This window comes from Wolffia australiana, chromosome 10 (assembly GCF_029677425.1).
Source record: "Wolffia australiana isolate 7733 chromosome 10, ASM2967742v1".
In the NCBI taxonomy this organism is placed as follows: domain Eukaryota; kingdom Viridiplantae; phylum Streptophyta; class Magnoliopsida; order Alismatales; family Araceae; genus Wolffia; species Wolffia australiana.
The window spans coordinates 2,145,001-2,160,928 of record NC_135844.1 but is presented as its reverse complement, the minus strand read 5'-3'; the positions used below and the strand labels follow the sequence as shown (position 1 = coordinate 2,160,928).

The window sequence follows — 15,928 nt, the reverse complement described above, 5'->3', positions numbered from 1 at the left end:
TGCGAACATGTTCCGTTATCTGATACCCGTACGCAATATCGGATAACGAAACATAGGAAAACATAAATTTGAGGAACGGGGACGGATAACGGACTCGTAACGGATAACGACCGGATTCTTTTTCGTATTCTGATACCGATATCGGATATCGACTACGATAAGACAGATGTCGAACGAAGTTGGAATGAAACTTATTTCGTAACGGATACCAGCGCCCAATTTCGTATCCGTTATCTGAACGCTCGCACCCTACTCTCTACTCCCCTTTCAAACATTCTCTCTCTCTCTCTCTCTCTCTCTCTCTCCAAATATACTACCCCCTTTCTGCTTTTCTCCCTTCCCTCTATTCTCTACTCTCCCCTTTCAAACATTCTCTCTCTCTCTCTCCCTTTCTCTCTCTGTGTGTTAATGGCGTGGCAAGATGACATGACCATCGATGTCAGGACGGTTACGATGGCGGCGTCCATGGCCGCCATTGCAGCGCTCGCTCTTGCCACAATCAAGGGTAAACCCATCATTCAAAGAGATTGTCCATCTCCCACAAACTTCACCATTTCATCAAACAATCCAAATCTCCAGGTCCTTTGCAATGGAGAAGACGATGGAGGGCACTCGCCGAGCAAGTTCAAGAGCTCGAGGAGCAGCTCAAGAAGTCACTCGAGAAGGCCGACTCCGAGAGACGCGGCAGAATCAGAGCCCAGCAGGTAACCATCTCTCAAAAACTCGGATTTTTCTCTTCAACGAAGAAGATTGAGCAAAACCCATCACCGTTTTCTCCATAGGATTTACGCAGAGCGATTGTTAAGGATCAGATAACTTCTTCATCTTGTTGTTCTTCTTCTTCTTACCCGATGAGGCCCATCGCTACGGTGAAGTCCTGCTTCACCACAAGGTATGAAAGAACTGGAATTTAAGCGATTAAATTGGCAATGGGTGGATTAGAGACTTAGAGAGGGAGATTGAAGGGGAGTTTTTACAGGAATGGGACGCCGAGGCAACCGTTGTTAGTGAAATTAGCGAGGGCGCGGCTTCGGTTTGATGCAAGCCTTGTGCCTGCAAGCGCGCTGGAAGGGCTTTCGGAGTACTCTCATTGTTGGGTGCTCTATGTTTTTCACCTTAATACTGATCTTGACAAGCTCTGGAAGGATCCTTGTAGATCGGGTTTCAAGGCAAAGGTTTGTGATGAGTTAAACATTCTTCTTCCTTTTGTTCTTCGCTTTCTTACTTTTATCGTTGATTTTTTTCTTCTTCACATTATTATTATTATTATTCTTCTTCTTCTTCATATTATTATTCTTAGTATTGTTATTCTTATTATTCTTCAAGTTCTTGTTCTCAGTTTTCTTCTTATTCTTGAAGTTATTCTTCTGTGAATTCTTCTTTCACATTCTTCTTCTTCAAGTTCTGCGTCGCTAATGTCTTCGTTGTCTTTTTCTTGAAGTTCTTCTTCTTTAAAGTCTTCGTCTTCTTTTTCTTCAAGCTCTTGTTTTTTAAAGTCTTCGTTTTATTTTTCTTCGAGCTCTTCTTCTTTAAAGTCTTCGTCTTGTTTTTCTTCAATTTATTTTTTTTAATTTCTTCTACTTTTTCAAGTTCTTCAGTCTTCTTTTTCTAAAAATTCATCTTCTTCAATTTACAACCTGTCTCTTTAGAAGAAAGTGGTCTTTTGGATAGGTGAGGGTGCCCAGGCTGAAGGGGGGGAAGATGGGCGTGCTAGCCACTAGATCTCCTCACCGACCATGTCCTATCGGTCTCACTGTTGCTAAAGTAAGTAAATTCATGTCGGGTTGAAGCTCTATGAATCAAGCCGTTCTCTGCTAAGTTTTTATAAAGCTAAAACTAGAAGAAACTTGTTTTCCCTTTTAGCTTAATAGTAATTTCTTTCATTACCAGCTTTTGACAAGTAAAAAATGTTGTTCTGTGTTTATAACTCACTGTGTAAGGATTTTCAGGTGGAGAAAGTGGATGGAAACGATGTTCTTCTCTCGGGCATTGATCTCGTTGATGGAACGGTAATTATTCCATCTTTTTTTTCCGTTTTTATATGTGAAGGGGATGGTTTACTCCTTTCCTCACGGTGATTCCTTTATTTTGGATTTTTATTTGGCAGCCAGTACTTGACATAAAGCCTTACCTGCCTTATGCTGACTGCGTCCCTGGAGCCGTGATTCCTAACTGTCTCCAGGTTTAATATCCTCGGTGCTCATTTTAACATTTAACATGCGCTTATGGGTGGGTTCTGTATATCTCTGTATACTGCTTAAGTTCTAAAGTTTGGCTGTATATCTTCCTTACTTTTTGTGATATTGATTATTCATTTCAAATTCATGTCTAATTTGTAATAGAACTCCAAATATATAATACTCCGGATAACCAGAATAGTATAGATAATCAAGGTCTCAAATAACATGCTCTGCAAAAATGTATGATCAGAGTTCCACTCAGACAGTGGAGATACAGAGTCATCTTTTTAGGGAGGAACAGGATGAGAAACGAGAGAGAAATAGTAAGAACTGAAAGTAACAGAGGAAGCCCGGCGGATCGGTCATGATGCTTCTTTCTCCTCGAGCCGGAGGATCTCCTGCTCCCGCCGCAGCAACAACTTCTGAATATTCTTCTTGTTCCCCACGGTCGGCCACGGCCTTATTTAAAAACCCTATAAGCAACATTAGTTTGGCGACTCATGTGCGGAGCCCGAGGCACATGTGGTGTCGCTTGAGCTGCAGCCCCTCTTCATCCTCTGATAGGTCCTTGTCAAGACCCTATTAGTTTGTTGTCAACTTCATATTAATCTTAATATGGTTGCATGAAAATATTTTGTGCTTTGGGATGGACTGTAGATGTCTCCGTATAATGCTTGAGTTATAAAAGTTAAGGTATATATCTTTCTTTGTTTTCAGTGTTCAAGTATGATGGCTAATTGTAAATGTATGTCCAACGTTGCTTGTGTAAAAATGTTTTGTGCTCAAAGATGGGTATTATATGAATCTTTATACTGTTTGAATTATGAAGTTAAGGTTTATATTCTCCTCGATTCTTGTTGTCACGATGTGAATTGCTCGCATGGACATGTTTTTTTTTTAAGGATGGGTGATAAACGCCACTGTTTGCCGCCTAAGCTTATTAAGTCAAGTGTTTATTTTGCCAAGTATTTTTGTGTGGAATGTGAATGTCTTATTGCAATCACTGTCTTATTTTTATTTAATTTTTCTTTTTAATATCCTCATGCTTGAATTTTTTTTTTTGCCTCCAGGACAGTAAATCATTGGAAGTATCATCTGTTAGCTTCTCAAAAGAGTTCTCTTCCTCTCTTACTTCTTGCTGGGCATCTGCCGTGAGTAACCGACCCCAAACTAAATCCCTGATACTTTCCTTTTGTAGACTTGCTTAACCGTTATATTTTTTTGTTTGAGTGATTTCTAGAAGAGTCAGTTTCTTTTCCAAATTCTTACTCCTCGGCATGCAATCGTATTTTGCAGGGGAAAGGTTCATTATATGCCTCTGAAGATGAGTTTAAGGAGTTAATCAAGCAAGTTTTATCTTGGGATATAAGGTCTATATCTCAGAGAAAGCGACCTCATAATGGCACATTACATAACACATTGTCCTTTGATCCTCCACCATCCATAGACAATGAATCAGATGAGTTATCATCCTCACCTCATGAAGTAACATATCACCTGATCATTGAAGGAATGGATGTAACATATTATATCAATGAAGAATCACGCATCATGGTGGAAGGTGTCTTTCAAGTGTAAGAGATAGTTCTATGCACGCCCAATGTTAATCAATTTGGTATAATATATTTTAGCAGGTTTGGATTCAGAATGCATGGTCCAGGTCAGGCATTGAAAAAAATCTTTCATAATTTTTCATGCATTACTTATCTCATTGGCTGCTCTCCTATCTTGCTGTACGAACTTTAAATTTCAAGGCTATTCATATCACTGAGTCAGAAATTTATGGTTATCTGCTCAATGATGGTTTGACAAGAGGTAATGTGTGTTTCAATTTGCCTTTCAGTCCGGTAGTAACTTCTTGTCTTCTAAAAATGAGAGCAATATTAAGATGGTATTTGAAAAAATGGCAGATCAAGAAGATCTGATGATAACAGTAAAAGAAATCACCTTGAAACTAGTGTTAACTGTTTACATAGACACTCTAACGTGACATTCTTTTATAAGATGGTTTTGAGAAATTCCCAGTTTATTGATTTCTTAAAACATTTTCTATCTCGCAACATTAATCAAACTTCCGGTTTCTATTAGTAAAGTCGGAAAGTCTTATTTAGATAGGACAGTCAACAACAAATATCCCTAAATTTCCAATATTTAAAATCCTTGTGACTATCCTAAATCTTATATAAGAGATAATGACTAAAGACAGTGCCGCAATGAACCTGTGAAGTGGGAGGATGTTCTTGAAAACCCAAAGAAGATGAAGTCGTATTCCTGAATGAGTTTACAGATAATGGCCACCATCATTTTAGATTTACTGTAACAGAGACAAATTTAAGCCCTCTAAACATGGTTTACACATTGATGTTTGGGAAACTAAGAATGCACATAGAGGGGAAGTGCAATGTACGGATAGGAACTAAGTAGCTCCTTGTAAAGTCTTCAATGTCCAACAGTTCTCACACAACTTTTTTTTTCTGTTTTAGTTAATCTTTCTGTGTTTTATTTAATTGATGGTTATGTTCATGTTTATGGTTAAATAATACACGGTTAAAAACATTAACAGTGTCAGGGACAAGCATCACAACCAAATTTTCAACAGGTGGGCAAGAAATATACTGGTAGGAACCTGGATCTAGGCTCGTATCAGGATGGTAGAGGACGAGGAATATAGAATTTCCCGGGTAGAGAGGTGAAACCGGTAGGATCGGAGAGGAGGCCAAGCAGAGGGGGAAGGGATTGGGCGAGGATGAGCCGTCTGAAGACGCGGTGATGCAGAGACGATCATGAGGACGGGGTCATTGAGTGAGAAGGAGCACGGATGATAGAAGAAATGAGAGGGGAGGGGAAAACAAACATTCACTTAAGAAATAACCTTCAGTCTGCCCTCCCAAAAGGAGGGCTGTGCTATTTATAGGAAACAGAGGGAAATGGGCCTGGCTGTCCTTACAGCAAAATGACAAGAATGCCCCCAATGTGGGCCCACGGAATCCTATCATATACTAACCTAAAGCTCATTTAATTGCTGTGCACTGTCCTAGATTGCAACGTCCATATGATGATTCCCAAGGAGATGATAGAGACGCAAAGTAATCTAGATCCAGTGACCTTGACTGGCAGAAGTCAAGGTGGAACTGAACAGTTAGTGATTGATAATCGGAGCCAAGACAACAACGAAACTTAAGAACAATATGATGCAAAAAAAAGAAATATAATATGATGAAAAGTCAAACCAAAGAAATATACATCACATGAATCCATGATGGGAGCCAAGGCAGCAACAAACGTCAGAACAATATGAAGAATGTTCAAAGCGTAGAAATATACGTTAGCAACCACAGTACAGTTAAAGTTTTAACTCAACCTGTTAAGAATCCTAGAAATTGACCTTTTATTTATTATCTTCTATTTCTTTTACTTATGTGACACGACTATGATGACCTTGAAAGCATGCAGGATATTACCTCATCACATGAGACTGAGGTTGACCGTCAATTTTATGTTTTAACTCAGCATGGTGTGAATCCTAGAAATTGATCTTCTATTTATTATCTTCTGTTTATTTACTTATGTAACATTACTATGACTACCTTAGTATAATGATTCAATTTTGCAGGATATTTTATGTTGGATGATAAAAACATAACCTAATCACATGAGACTAAGATTGATTCTGATTTTCAAAATAAGCAGCAGGCGAGTGTGGAGGCAGAAAATATATAGATAGTATTTGTAAAAATCATTGACCCTCCAATGTGTTCTTTGCAATAAGAGCGCGGAACTTTTATATTTAGTTGATCTTTCTATTCCCATGATAGATACAACTGAAAAATACTCCCTTGCTAGTTTTAGTTTCAGATCACAGACAGATTATATTGAGGAGCCGATATTGACATAATTGATTTTACGGGTTTTTCTTTAGATTTAACTTCCATTTTTGGACTCAAAATTATGTTTTTTTATAAAGGATCTAATGATAAAATATACACGAAAAATAAAATTAAAAAAAAATATATTATGATTAGAGGTAATTTAATAAGAGATAAGGTATGATATGATTTGTGGTCTAGGTAAGATTGGATGGATGTGAGATGGGAAATCTGTGAAAGTGTATGGGTAAGTGACATTAAGAATGATAAAATTATGATTCCATTTAGTCAAGATGGAGGATGAAGAAAGGTTTTAGAGGATGATCCAATTAACTTCCTGAATATGTTATGAGAGTACTAAAACCATATTAAGGATCTGAAAATCAGTCCGTTAGATGCTCATTGTATTTTGAACTAGATATCCGAGAAATTTAGAAGTCGACCTGGTATGTCAAATACAAATGGTTTGTTTAGGTTTATGTTTGGTATCATCCAGAGATACTTTAACATCTTACAGGACCTTAGGTTTTACACCCATGTTCCTAAGGTTGGAGAGTTAAATGATTTTTAATGGTGTGGTTATTTGAACCAGTAGACATTTACAGGCGTTTTCCCTTTAAATTGAGTTCATTTAAAATATTTTTGAAAAATAGAAAATTTGTTAAAGATATGAATCGATTCAACATTAAATTGTATACTCATAATACTCAAGGTATACATTAAAACAAAACAAATAATAAAAGGTAACAAAGTGAATGTGAAATTTCATATTCATTGATCATCTCTTCTTGTTTAGGCTCTCTTTTAGCCGTTTAATCATTTTGTTTGTGTTTCTTTGATAGAAAAAAACACACATACAAAGAAATGTATCGAAATAGGCAGATATCTGATTTGCTTAATTTTTATTAAGTTCAACCTATTCCTTTCAATTAGTTAAATATTTACTACATAATTCATAAATTTATTTCACTTTTCATGGACTAATTTAATCTAACATGTTATATCAAGTATGATGTCAATGATGTTATACCTAAGAAAGTTTTTATGATGCAGGATGATAGGTGATGCGAGATGATGGGACTGACCGGATAGGGCAGGCTAGCTTGACTAGGGTAGGATAAATCAGACCACAATTCACACAATTGAATTCGAAGATTTAAATCTCGTGTAAATACTGATGATGCAGCCCCTTTCCTCGATCCAGGGCAGGAGTTCTGTATTTTAACCATCGTGGTTAAACATGTGAAAATTTCAATAAATCAAACGGTTGATCACGAGAAGATTAAAAAATGCCTAATCAACTAATCACAGGAAGATTCAAAGAGCCTGATCAACTAATCCCACGACAGTGGAAAAACAATCGAGGAACACTAGAGGAAGAACACCGACACCAAAGAGGGTAGAATTACCTCGATACTAGAGCAGTGCGCCGTGGCAATGTGGGTAATTATTGATGCGTCATTGGGGGGGGGGGGTAAAGTGACGTGCGATTGGATAGGGTGTCGTGGATCCAATTGTGTTGTCAGTTGGCGGTCAAGGGGTTCGGGGCAGCGCCCCGAAACCTAAACGGTAAACGGGGCATGCACTTGCAGAACGAGGGTCTGAAGCCCCTGGATACTAAATGCGGAGGCCGCATGGGCCGACGAACGTGTGGGCGAACGACCGTTTGGGCGGGCGGCTGCGTGGGCAGGCGACCGCGTGGGCGAGTAGTCGCATTGGCGGGCGATTGCGTGGGCAGGTAGCCGTGTGGGCAGGTAGCCGCGTGGGCGGGCGGCTGCGCGGGCGGGTTGTGGGTTGGCGGCTGTGCGTGAGGCCGACGCAGGTGGATGAGTGCGTGAGCACAGGTGGATAGGTGGCCTTCTCTCGACGACGGCAACGACAGCAAGAGTGGCTCGGACTGGAGAAGAAACTTCAATTCTAAAAGAAATTCACCAGGTTTTCTTACAACATTGGCCTATGTATAGGCCTTGGAGGAAAGAGAAAATAAGATAACAGTTCATTTAAAAATATAATATTAAACGACATTGGTGATGTGTCCCGTCAAAGAGCGGTTCTGAAGTTGGCGTTGGCGACGTGTCATGACGCAGGGAGTCTCATGTGAAAGTGGAGGCACGTCCTGTGCTGGTGCGTTGTCGTGGTCGCCATAATTTTGTATGCGATCCTAGGCAACTGAATCTGAAAAGATATAATATTTAATTAGTTTTATTACTAATTAATAATCGTTATTATTCATTTATAATTGCTTCATTCATCGAGATAAAAATGTTCATGGGATTTCAATGATAATAAATAAGCCATAAAGTCAATTTTTTCGTAAAAACATTTCAGTGTCTAAAATTAGCTTAGGGGGCACATCGATCATTTTCATTCAAATAAATGGGATCCGTTCCTCAAAGTTTTAAAATTCAAATCCCAAGGGTATTTAAATGAATATGTTTTGAAAAAAATATTTTTAAGATAGTGAACTATTTTTATTGTAAGTTTAAAATAGCGACCTACAAGGAGAGGTATGAATAAATTTTAAGATATTATCATTTATCTCTGGGGCACGCCTCAAGATTTTTCAGCCCTTTGATTTGAAATTTTTGGGCATTTCCAAAAGTAAAATGGCATAAAAAATTATAATATATTTTCCTTTGTCAATGAGGCACAACTCACGATTTTTCAGTCCTTTGACGTGACAATTTAGGCCATTTCCAACAATAAAATTTCGTTTCTTTCAAAAAAATCATCTATCATCTAAATCCCACTCTTAAGGCATCCTTCTATGGCATGTTAGCTCATTATATGGGCATATGTAGGCAAAGGAATCGTTTTCACTTGAACTTCTGGTAAGCATTCATCATAATTACATCATATATAAATATTGAGCCATCATATCCCTATGTACATTACTATTTCTAACTGTTATGTCAAATGGATATCGGAATGAGCTTTGCCAAATGAGTCTGGGTTAAGCTTCTTCATTTTGATATTAAAAATAAAGAAAAAGTTCCCTCTGATACCTGATATATGAAACCAACATGGTAGTAAATTGATAATAGTTGGTGTTCGTTCCTTTCTATTTTGGTTAGTAGTTCTCCGAATCATCAATCAAGGCTTGCATGCATGGTACATGGTCACATAACTATTTTTCTACCAGTGGCTTAAGACTTCTTCCACTAAAATTTATATATAATGTTACATTACACAACTCTTTTTTTCAAATCTCTTTCCACTATTTATCTATTTCCTCAATTCGGCCCTCTTTCTATCTAAATTTTCTTCCACTACCACAGAGCTCGTGCATCGATTTTCTGCCTCTCTCTATGTGTAGGGGGGAAGCATGTGGTATACCATGTTACATAAGAGTCAAGACAAGCCCAGAAATCTAGAGAGAGAGAGAGAGAGAGATTGAGAGAGAGAGAGAGAGATAGATAGATAAGATAGATAGACACACACACACAGAGAGAGAGAGAGAGAGAGAGAGAGAGAGAGAGAGAGTAGAAGGATGGAAGTAGAAGATATGATATAGATAGAGAAGAAAGACGCTGCAATAAATGGACCTGCAGAAAGCTGGTTATTGACTCTTTCTTTTTATTCGCCACTAGTTTTCTCTCTTCATCTCTTAACCACATTTCAGACCGTATCTCTCTCATCTATTTTTCTCTCTTTCTCTCTCTAGTAAATGAAACCTAGGGGCAGATTCTAAGCCACTAGCATGTTGGCAAAATTAATATGAAGTAGAATAGTAAATGCTCTTAAATAGGGTCAAGAAAGTAATGTGAGCTTGGTCTGTTATAATAATCAACAACTGAATAATCAACATGCACTTGGCGTCTTTGTAATGGAAGTGGATGAAGATGGTTTTTCCCTCTGTTATTAATTGACAATAGACTAGACGCTGTCCTGGAACAAAAAAAGCAATTAATTGCGATGAGACAGTGACCGACTTTTATTAATTTGGATTTATTTGTTTGACATATGGTTTTATTCGTTTGTATTGTTTAAATTTGAATTATTACCCTGATTTTTAATTTATGTTCTAAGTTTTAGAAGAGGTACAAGCTTGAAGAAAGAAATAGAAACTTGAGGAAGAAGAAAAATTCTCAATATTACAAATGAATTTATTAAGTTTGAAAAATCCCATTAAAGAGAATTGACAAACCCTAAAATAATGACATCCATATCATCTTTCCCACCACTTAGCATATATGTACACATATTTAGTTGATAACCAGTATATAAGTAACTAATTATCATACTAGATACCTAATTTACTTTCCTTCTTTAAAATACCTTGTGCAAACCCATTGAAGAAAATTTTCAAACCCTAAATAAAAATATTGTATCAATATCATCTTTCCCACCTCCACTCAGATAGCATATCTATACACATCTTTGGTTGATAGCCGGTAGATGAGTAAATAATTATCATTCTAAATACCTAATTTACCTTCCTCCTTTAAAATACCTTGTTCTAGACTAACTTTCAAAATTCAAATTTGAGTTTTTTAAGGGGCCCATTCTTAATGATGAAACGTCAGTGACTGATATCTTTTATTGATGTAAATTTTCTATATGCATGATCTGCGCTGTTCCTCATTTGTGGATGGTAAGTATATTATTATAATGGAGTGATCTTTCAACCAAGATTTCCAGTCAGCAAATATATGCGGTTGATAGAAGTTTGACTTGGAAACAAAAGTAAATTCTGAAAAAAACACGTTCTCATGCACGTTCTTAGTCTGACATAGTTTGGCTGCTGTCGGCCACTGGTTTTCTTTTATCGTCTCTCTCTAACTCTTTATCTCTCATGGGTTTAATAATCTTATATTATTTTCACTAATCTCTCTCTCTCTCTACTCCATCTCTCAACCCCACGCACACTATCTAATCGTACTGACTCTCTCCCTCTCTTTAACTCTCTCTCTCACTATATATATCTCTCTATCTATCTCTCTATCTCTTTCTGTCTCTCTTTCTTCTCATTGGAACGGTATTGAATAACAAGGGGATGAAATTGACTGAAAACTAGATAGATGAAGGTTGCTTCTTTCAATTTAGTTCCAAGAGAGAGAAAGGTACTACACAGAGGAGAGAGAATGCCATGTTTTCGATGTAGTTCCTTGAGAGAGAGAGAGGTACTACACAGGAGAGAGAATGCCATGTTTTCACATAGTTCCATGAGAGAGAAAGGTACCACACAGAGGAGAGAGAATGCCATGTTTTCACATAGTTCCACGAGAGAGAAAGGTACTACACAGGAGAGAGAATGCCATGTTTTCATCATAGTTCCTAGAGAGAGAAAGGTACTACAAAGAGGAGAGAGAATACCATGTTTTCAACTTAGCTCCATGAAAGAGAAAGGTAATACACAAAGGAGAGAGAATGGCATGTTTTCAAGATAGTTCCTAGAGAGAGAAACAATAAAATGTGGAGGGACGAGGTTGCTTCTTCCCTCAGTGCTTATTCCACATTTCTTCAACTCTCCTTCCATGATTTTCAGCACCATATGGAGCTAATGCCATACTTTCTCTCTCTACCGCATCTGTCATCTCTCTCTCAACCTCTCTCTACCCAACCCTCTTCTTTCTCTTCCAGACGTTTCCCAGAGACAGGATTTTCTTCATCTTATTTCTTCAGAGAGAAATAAGTTTTTGTTTCTGTATATTTTTCTCTATCCAAACTTCCATCCCTGCTTTCTCTCTCTTCTTTTCTCTCTCTAGAGCCAGGGGGAAGAAGTTAGTGCTGTGCGGCGTGTTCTGGATAAGCATGGCTTTCGTCCAGAAGAGACAAGAACGCCGTCTGCGTGCGGCAAAAAGGCTGGTTCACAAAGGTCAAGAACCTAGAGAGAGAAAGCACAGTAAAACATGAAGAGAGAGAAAGAGAGGCAGAAGTAAATGCCCGCGCATGTCCCGGGCTACGTTTCCTGTGTTTCTGCAGAGAGATGATATCAACACTCTATGAACAAGACATCCCTCTCTTTCTCTCTCTATCTCTCACTTTCTCTGTCTAGTTTCTCTCTCTATCTTTCTGGAACATTTCGGTGGGGATCTCTCTCTGTCTAGTTTCTCTCTCTGTATCTATGGCAGACTTTCTATACGGATCTCAAGCCTTATCCCTGGCCCAGTTTCCAACTTTCTGTGGGTATCTCTCTCTATCTCTCCGGAAAAGTCTCTGTACAGTTCTCTCTCTCTACTCTCTTTTCTCTTCTCTCTATTTATTCTCTCTTTTCTCCCTCTTCTTTCTACTCTCTCTCTACTCTGTCTTCTCTCTTCTTTCTACTCTCTCTGTACTCTGTCTTCTCTCTTCCCTTTATTTTCTCTCTCTTCTTTCTACACTCTCTCTACCTTCTTTCTACATTCTCTCTACTCTATCTTCCCTCTTCTCCCTATTTTCTCTCTCTTCTTTCTACACTCTCTACTCTATCTTCTCTCTATTTACTCTCTAACTACTCTATCTTCTCTCTATTTACTCTCTCACTACTCTGTCTTCTCTCTTCTCGAATTACTCTCTACTTAGGCTTTGGGGATTCGGACAGATCCTTCGAATATTAGATCGGATCGAGCATTCGAACAATCGAATCCGAACACCATCTGCCTCGTTCAAATTCGATCCGAACCTGATCTGAGCATCTGCTTGGATCAGATTGTTCGAAAAGGTGACTGTTCGGATCGAATATTCGAATAAGATCCAAGTCTGTTCGAATTGGATCAAATCAAATGTTCGAATCCGGCGGCCCCAGCTGCGCCCAGCGTCGGCCAGCGGCCACCAGCGACTGCCAGCGGTGCCAGCGGCCGCCAGAGAGAGTTGCTGCGGTCGCAGGCCATTTGTTCGAAATTGTTTGAACATGGTCGAACGAATGACAATCGAACACAAACGAACCAAATTGTTCGTTCGAAACTTTCAATCGAACACGAACAAAGGGTCTGTTAGATCGAAAGATTCAAACAGATTGCTAAAACTTTTGTTCATTCGAATCTGTTGATCAAGATTCGAATGATCCGATCCGACTCTGATGCCTATATGTACTCTTATCTTCTCTCTATTTACTCTCACTCCACTCATATCTTTTCTCTCTTTCTGCGGGCTGATGAGCCAACCTTTTCACCAACTATAGGGCAGAAGAGTGCCGTCTTCTGCTCAATACAGGGCCCACCATGAAAACAAAGAATTTAAGGCCGCAGAAGACTGCGTCAAATTGAAGATTGCGTCAAGTTGGAAATTGTTTAATTAAGCAGAAGAAAAGATATCTCTTCGAAAAATGTTAACCCAGAAAGCGATGTATTTTCCGTCGGCTACTAAATTAAATGCGAAATAAAAATCGTCCAAAAACCCCGGCCAGAGAAACTTAAATATGTAATTACCAGTAAAAACCAGAGCAAAAAAGAATTAAGGGACTGTAAAGAATGCACAAATGAGGAAGAACTGATTAATATGTATTTTTTCTCTTGGTATTAGATACAGGGCGAGTAAAGACCAGCCAAAGAGCCAGGGCAAGTCGTGAAAGAAGAAACGACATTGAGGACGCGAAATTACGGTAATACCCTCACCCGCGTTGGCAGCGCCACGGCGTCGGCGGCAGCGCCGCCCTCTTTTAGAGGGAGAAGCTTCAAGACCGGGCCCGTTGACTGGCCGAAAGTGGGGACCACCACGTTGTCAGCCCACTCGTCAAAGGCGGCCGGTGGCGTTGACCCGAACCAGAGACCACCCACCAGCAAGTCCATGGCCTCTGGGTCAACGACCAGTGTCCTCCCCTCCCCCGCGGCCACCTTGAACTTCCTCGCCATCGTCTCCGCCACCATCCGCCGCAATCCACCAAAGTCAACGGGCCGGAATTCAACGGCGGAGTCAACGGCTGATCTCAACGCCGCCCACTCGCCGCCGGTCTCCACCGTGACGTCGCTGGCGTCCTCGTCGTCGCCGGCCGCGGCGAGGTTGAGGTCGAGGCAGAGACGAGGCTGCTTGGAGTTCGCCGACCAGTCGGGCTCGGCGCGCCGCTTCCCGGCCTTCTCTGGCGGCGCGAGCACCAGCTGCCACCCGGAGTGAGCGGCGTCGAACAGCTTCTCCTCGGTGCCGGCTCCGGTGCCGGAATTGAGCACAAAGACGGCACCGCCGACGGGGACCTCGCGCCCGTGGGAGTCGGCCAGCCGCCCCTTCTCCGCCGCCCGCCGCAGCGTGACCAGGACCACGGAGTCAGCCGAGTCAACGCCCTCCAGCATGAAGACCGAGAAAGGGTTGCGCCGCAGCGCCTCCGCCATCCTGTCAATGCCAGTCTTCCCCCGCGAGAACCCCGCCGGAGACGGGTGTTTGGCAGCAGTGCCAAAGGAGACGGTGATCGGCTCGCTGTTGAAGAGCGCCGCCGCGAGCACCGCAGCCATCTTCTTCTTCCCCAGAAGGTCTGGGCCCTCGAATAGCAGCCAGGAGTCGCCCCGGCCGCCAGGCCGAGGACGGGCGACCGCGGCGGCGGCCGCCGACGCCGCCTCCTGCTGCCAGCTCACCTTCTCCACCAGGGCCTTGAAAATTCTCTTGAAGGCGTCCATCTCCGCACAATTGGGCTTCTCCGGGGAGGATTTCTGGTGGGCGAGGACGAGGTCCGTGGCGACAGGGCTCGCCGGACGTGCCGGAGCCGTCGGATGAACATCCGACGGCCGAGATTTCGAGTGGAGGCGCGTGCAGGTTTCGCTCCACCTCCTGAGCAGCTCCTCAGTGGTCTTCTTCCAAGACAGCTCTTGCTCCCTCGTCTGCAACATCAAAATTCGGTCAGATTCTATCCAATTACGACGAAATTGAAGGGGGAAGAAGGGTCTTGATTGAATTGGGACCTGAGACTGGGTGACAGAGTTGTCAGTGCTGAGCTTGGCGAGCTGCAGCCATGGGGCGAGGGGCTTGATGGGCTTGGCCCCGGAGGACTTCTCGAATTCCATAGCCACGAGCTTGCCGAGCTCCTGCTCGTAGCTGTCCTTGCACAGAGAGCACATCTCGGTGCCGCCGCCGCCGCCGCCGGGTTTCTCCGGCGGCGGCGTCCTGAGGGAGGACGCCGGCCGGCGGGCGGCGACGGGCAGAGCTTGCAGGTCCCAGTCGAGCTCGAGGGACGGGTGGTAGACCTGGCAGCGGAGATACGTGGCGGGGGACGACGAGCCGACGAGCCAGACCCGGCCACTCTCGGAGAGTCTGGAGAGGAGACTCTTCGTCTCGGAGACGGCGGCGGCAGCGACGCCCCGGCCGGCCCTCTCCACCAGCCACTGGAGATTACCGACGTCCAGGACGGCGGCAGCGCCGCCGTCCCTCAGGCGGCGATCAACAGAATTGCCCAAGTCCTGCACGGTGGCGGCGGCCTGGAGTGCGTCGGCAGCGGCGGCAACGGCGTTCTCGACGGAGAAGACGGCGAATTGGAGGGGGAGGCCATGGCCGATGCCCTTCTCCTCCATCTTCTTGAGGAGCTCCCCGGCGGCGGCCTCGGGTCCGCCATCGCCGACCATGATCAGGTTCCTCTTCCTTCTCCTGCGCAAAATGTCGAACGCCTGGCGGGTCTCCTCGCTCTCCTGCTGCTGAAGCCGGGGATTGGCGTAGAGGTTGCGGTTGACGGGGCGGAAGGGGATCGCCGGCGGGGCAGCGGTGGCCCGGAGCCCAATTCCGGCCAAGAGAGGCAGACTCTTGGCGGCCCCGACGCTGTTGCTGTGGCCGGAGTCGGCGGGGGGAGCGGCGGAGATGAACTGCTCGACGGCGGCCTTCACGGCGGGGCTGGAGAAGCTCGCCTCGCGCATGACCCGGCTCACCGAAGGGTCGTCGAGGATGGAGACGATGAGCTGCCGGAGCTCGACTTTAATGGCGAGGAGCGGCTGCTGCTGCTGCTCGGGGCATCCCCGCCGTTGATTCGCCTGCGCTCTCTTCAGCGCT

The 15,928-nt window shown here is 42.7% G+C and overlaps 2 protein-coding genes across 2 annotated transcripts in view; one reads left to right on the top strand and one right to left on the bottom strand.

Annotated features, from left to right (window-relative positions):
- The first annotated feature begins 351 nt into the window (after positions 1-351).
- Positions 352-3,828, top strand: LOC144708910 (tRNA-thr(GGU) m(6)t(6)A37 methyltransferase). Its single transcript, XM_078582365.1, has 9 exons — positions 352-505; positions 580-704; positions 783-892; positions 980-1,175; positions 1,672-1,764; positions 1,950-2,009; positions 2,108-2,182; positions 3,251-3,331; positions 3,477-3,828. The coding sequence occupies exons 1-9, from the start codon at positions 409-411 to the stop codon at positions 3,756-3,758; spliced, it is 1,119 nt and encodes a 372-aa protein (XP_078438491.1). The 5' UTR covers positions 352-408; the 3' UTR covers positions 3,759-3,828.
- Positions 3,829-13,446: 9,618 nt separating this feature from the next.
- The window catches only part of LOC144708758 (Double Clp-N motif-containing P-loop nucleoside triphosphate hydrolases superfamily protein), a 3,152-nt gene continuing 670 nt past the window's right edge, over positions 13,447-15,928 (bottom strand). The window contains exons 1-2 of the mRNA XM_078582200.1: positions 14,854-15,928; positions 13,447-14,772 (exon numbers count right to left, since the gene is read on the bottom strand). The exon at positions 14,854-15,928 is cut by the window's right edge and continues 670 nt beyond it. Coding sequence (XP_078438326.1) covers positions 13,564-14,772; positions 14,854-15,928 — 2,284 coding nt within the window. The 3' untranslated portion in view covers positions 13,447-13,563. The remainder of the gene's footprint in view (positions 14,773-14,853) is intronic.

Bases quoted from the DNA above. Each gene is read 5' to 3' on its own strand.
- LOC144708910 (XM_078582365.1), top strand. From the start codon at position 409: ATGGCGTGGCAAGATGACATGACCATCGATGTCAGGACGGTTACGATG. The intron at 1,176-1,671 runs GTTTGTGATGAG...TCTTTTGGATAG, and splicing joins GATCGGGTTTCAAGGCAAAG to GTGAGGGTGCCCAGGCTGAA. The intron at 1,765-1,949 runs GTAAGTAAATTC...AAGGATTTTCAG, and splicing joins TCGGTCTCACTGTTGCTAAA to GTGGAGAAAGTGGATGGAAA.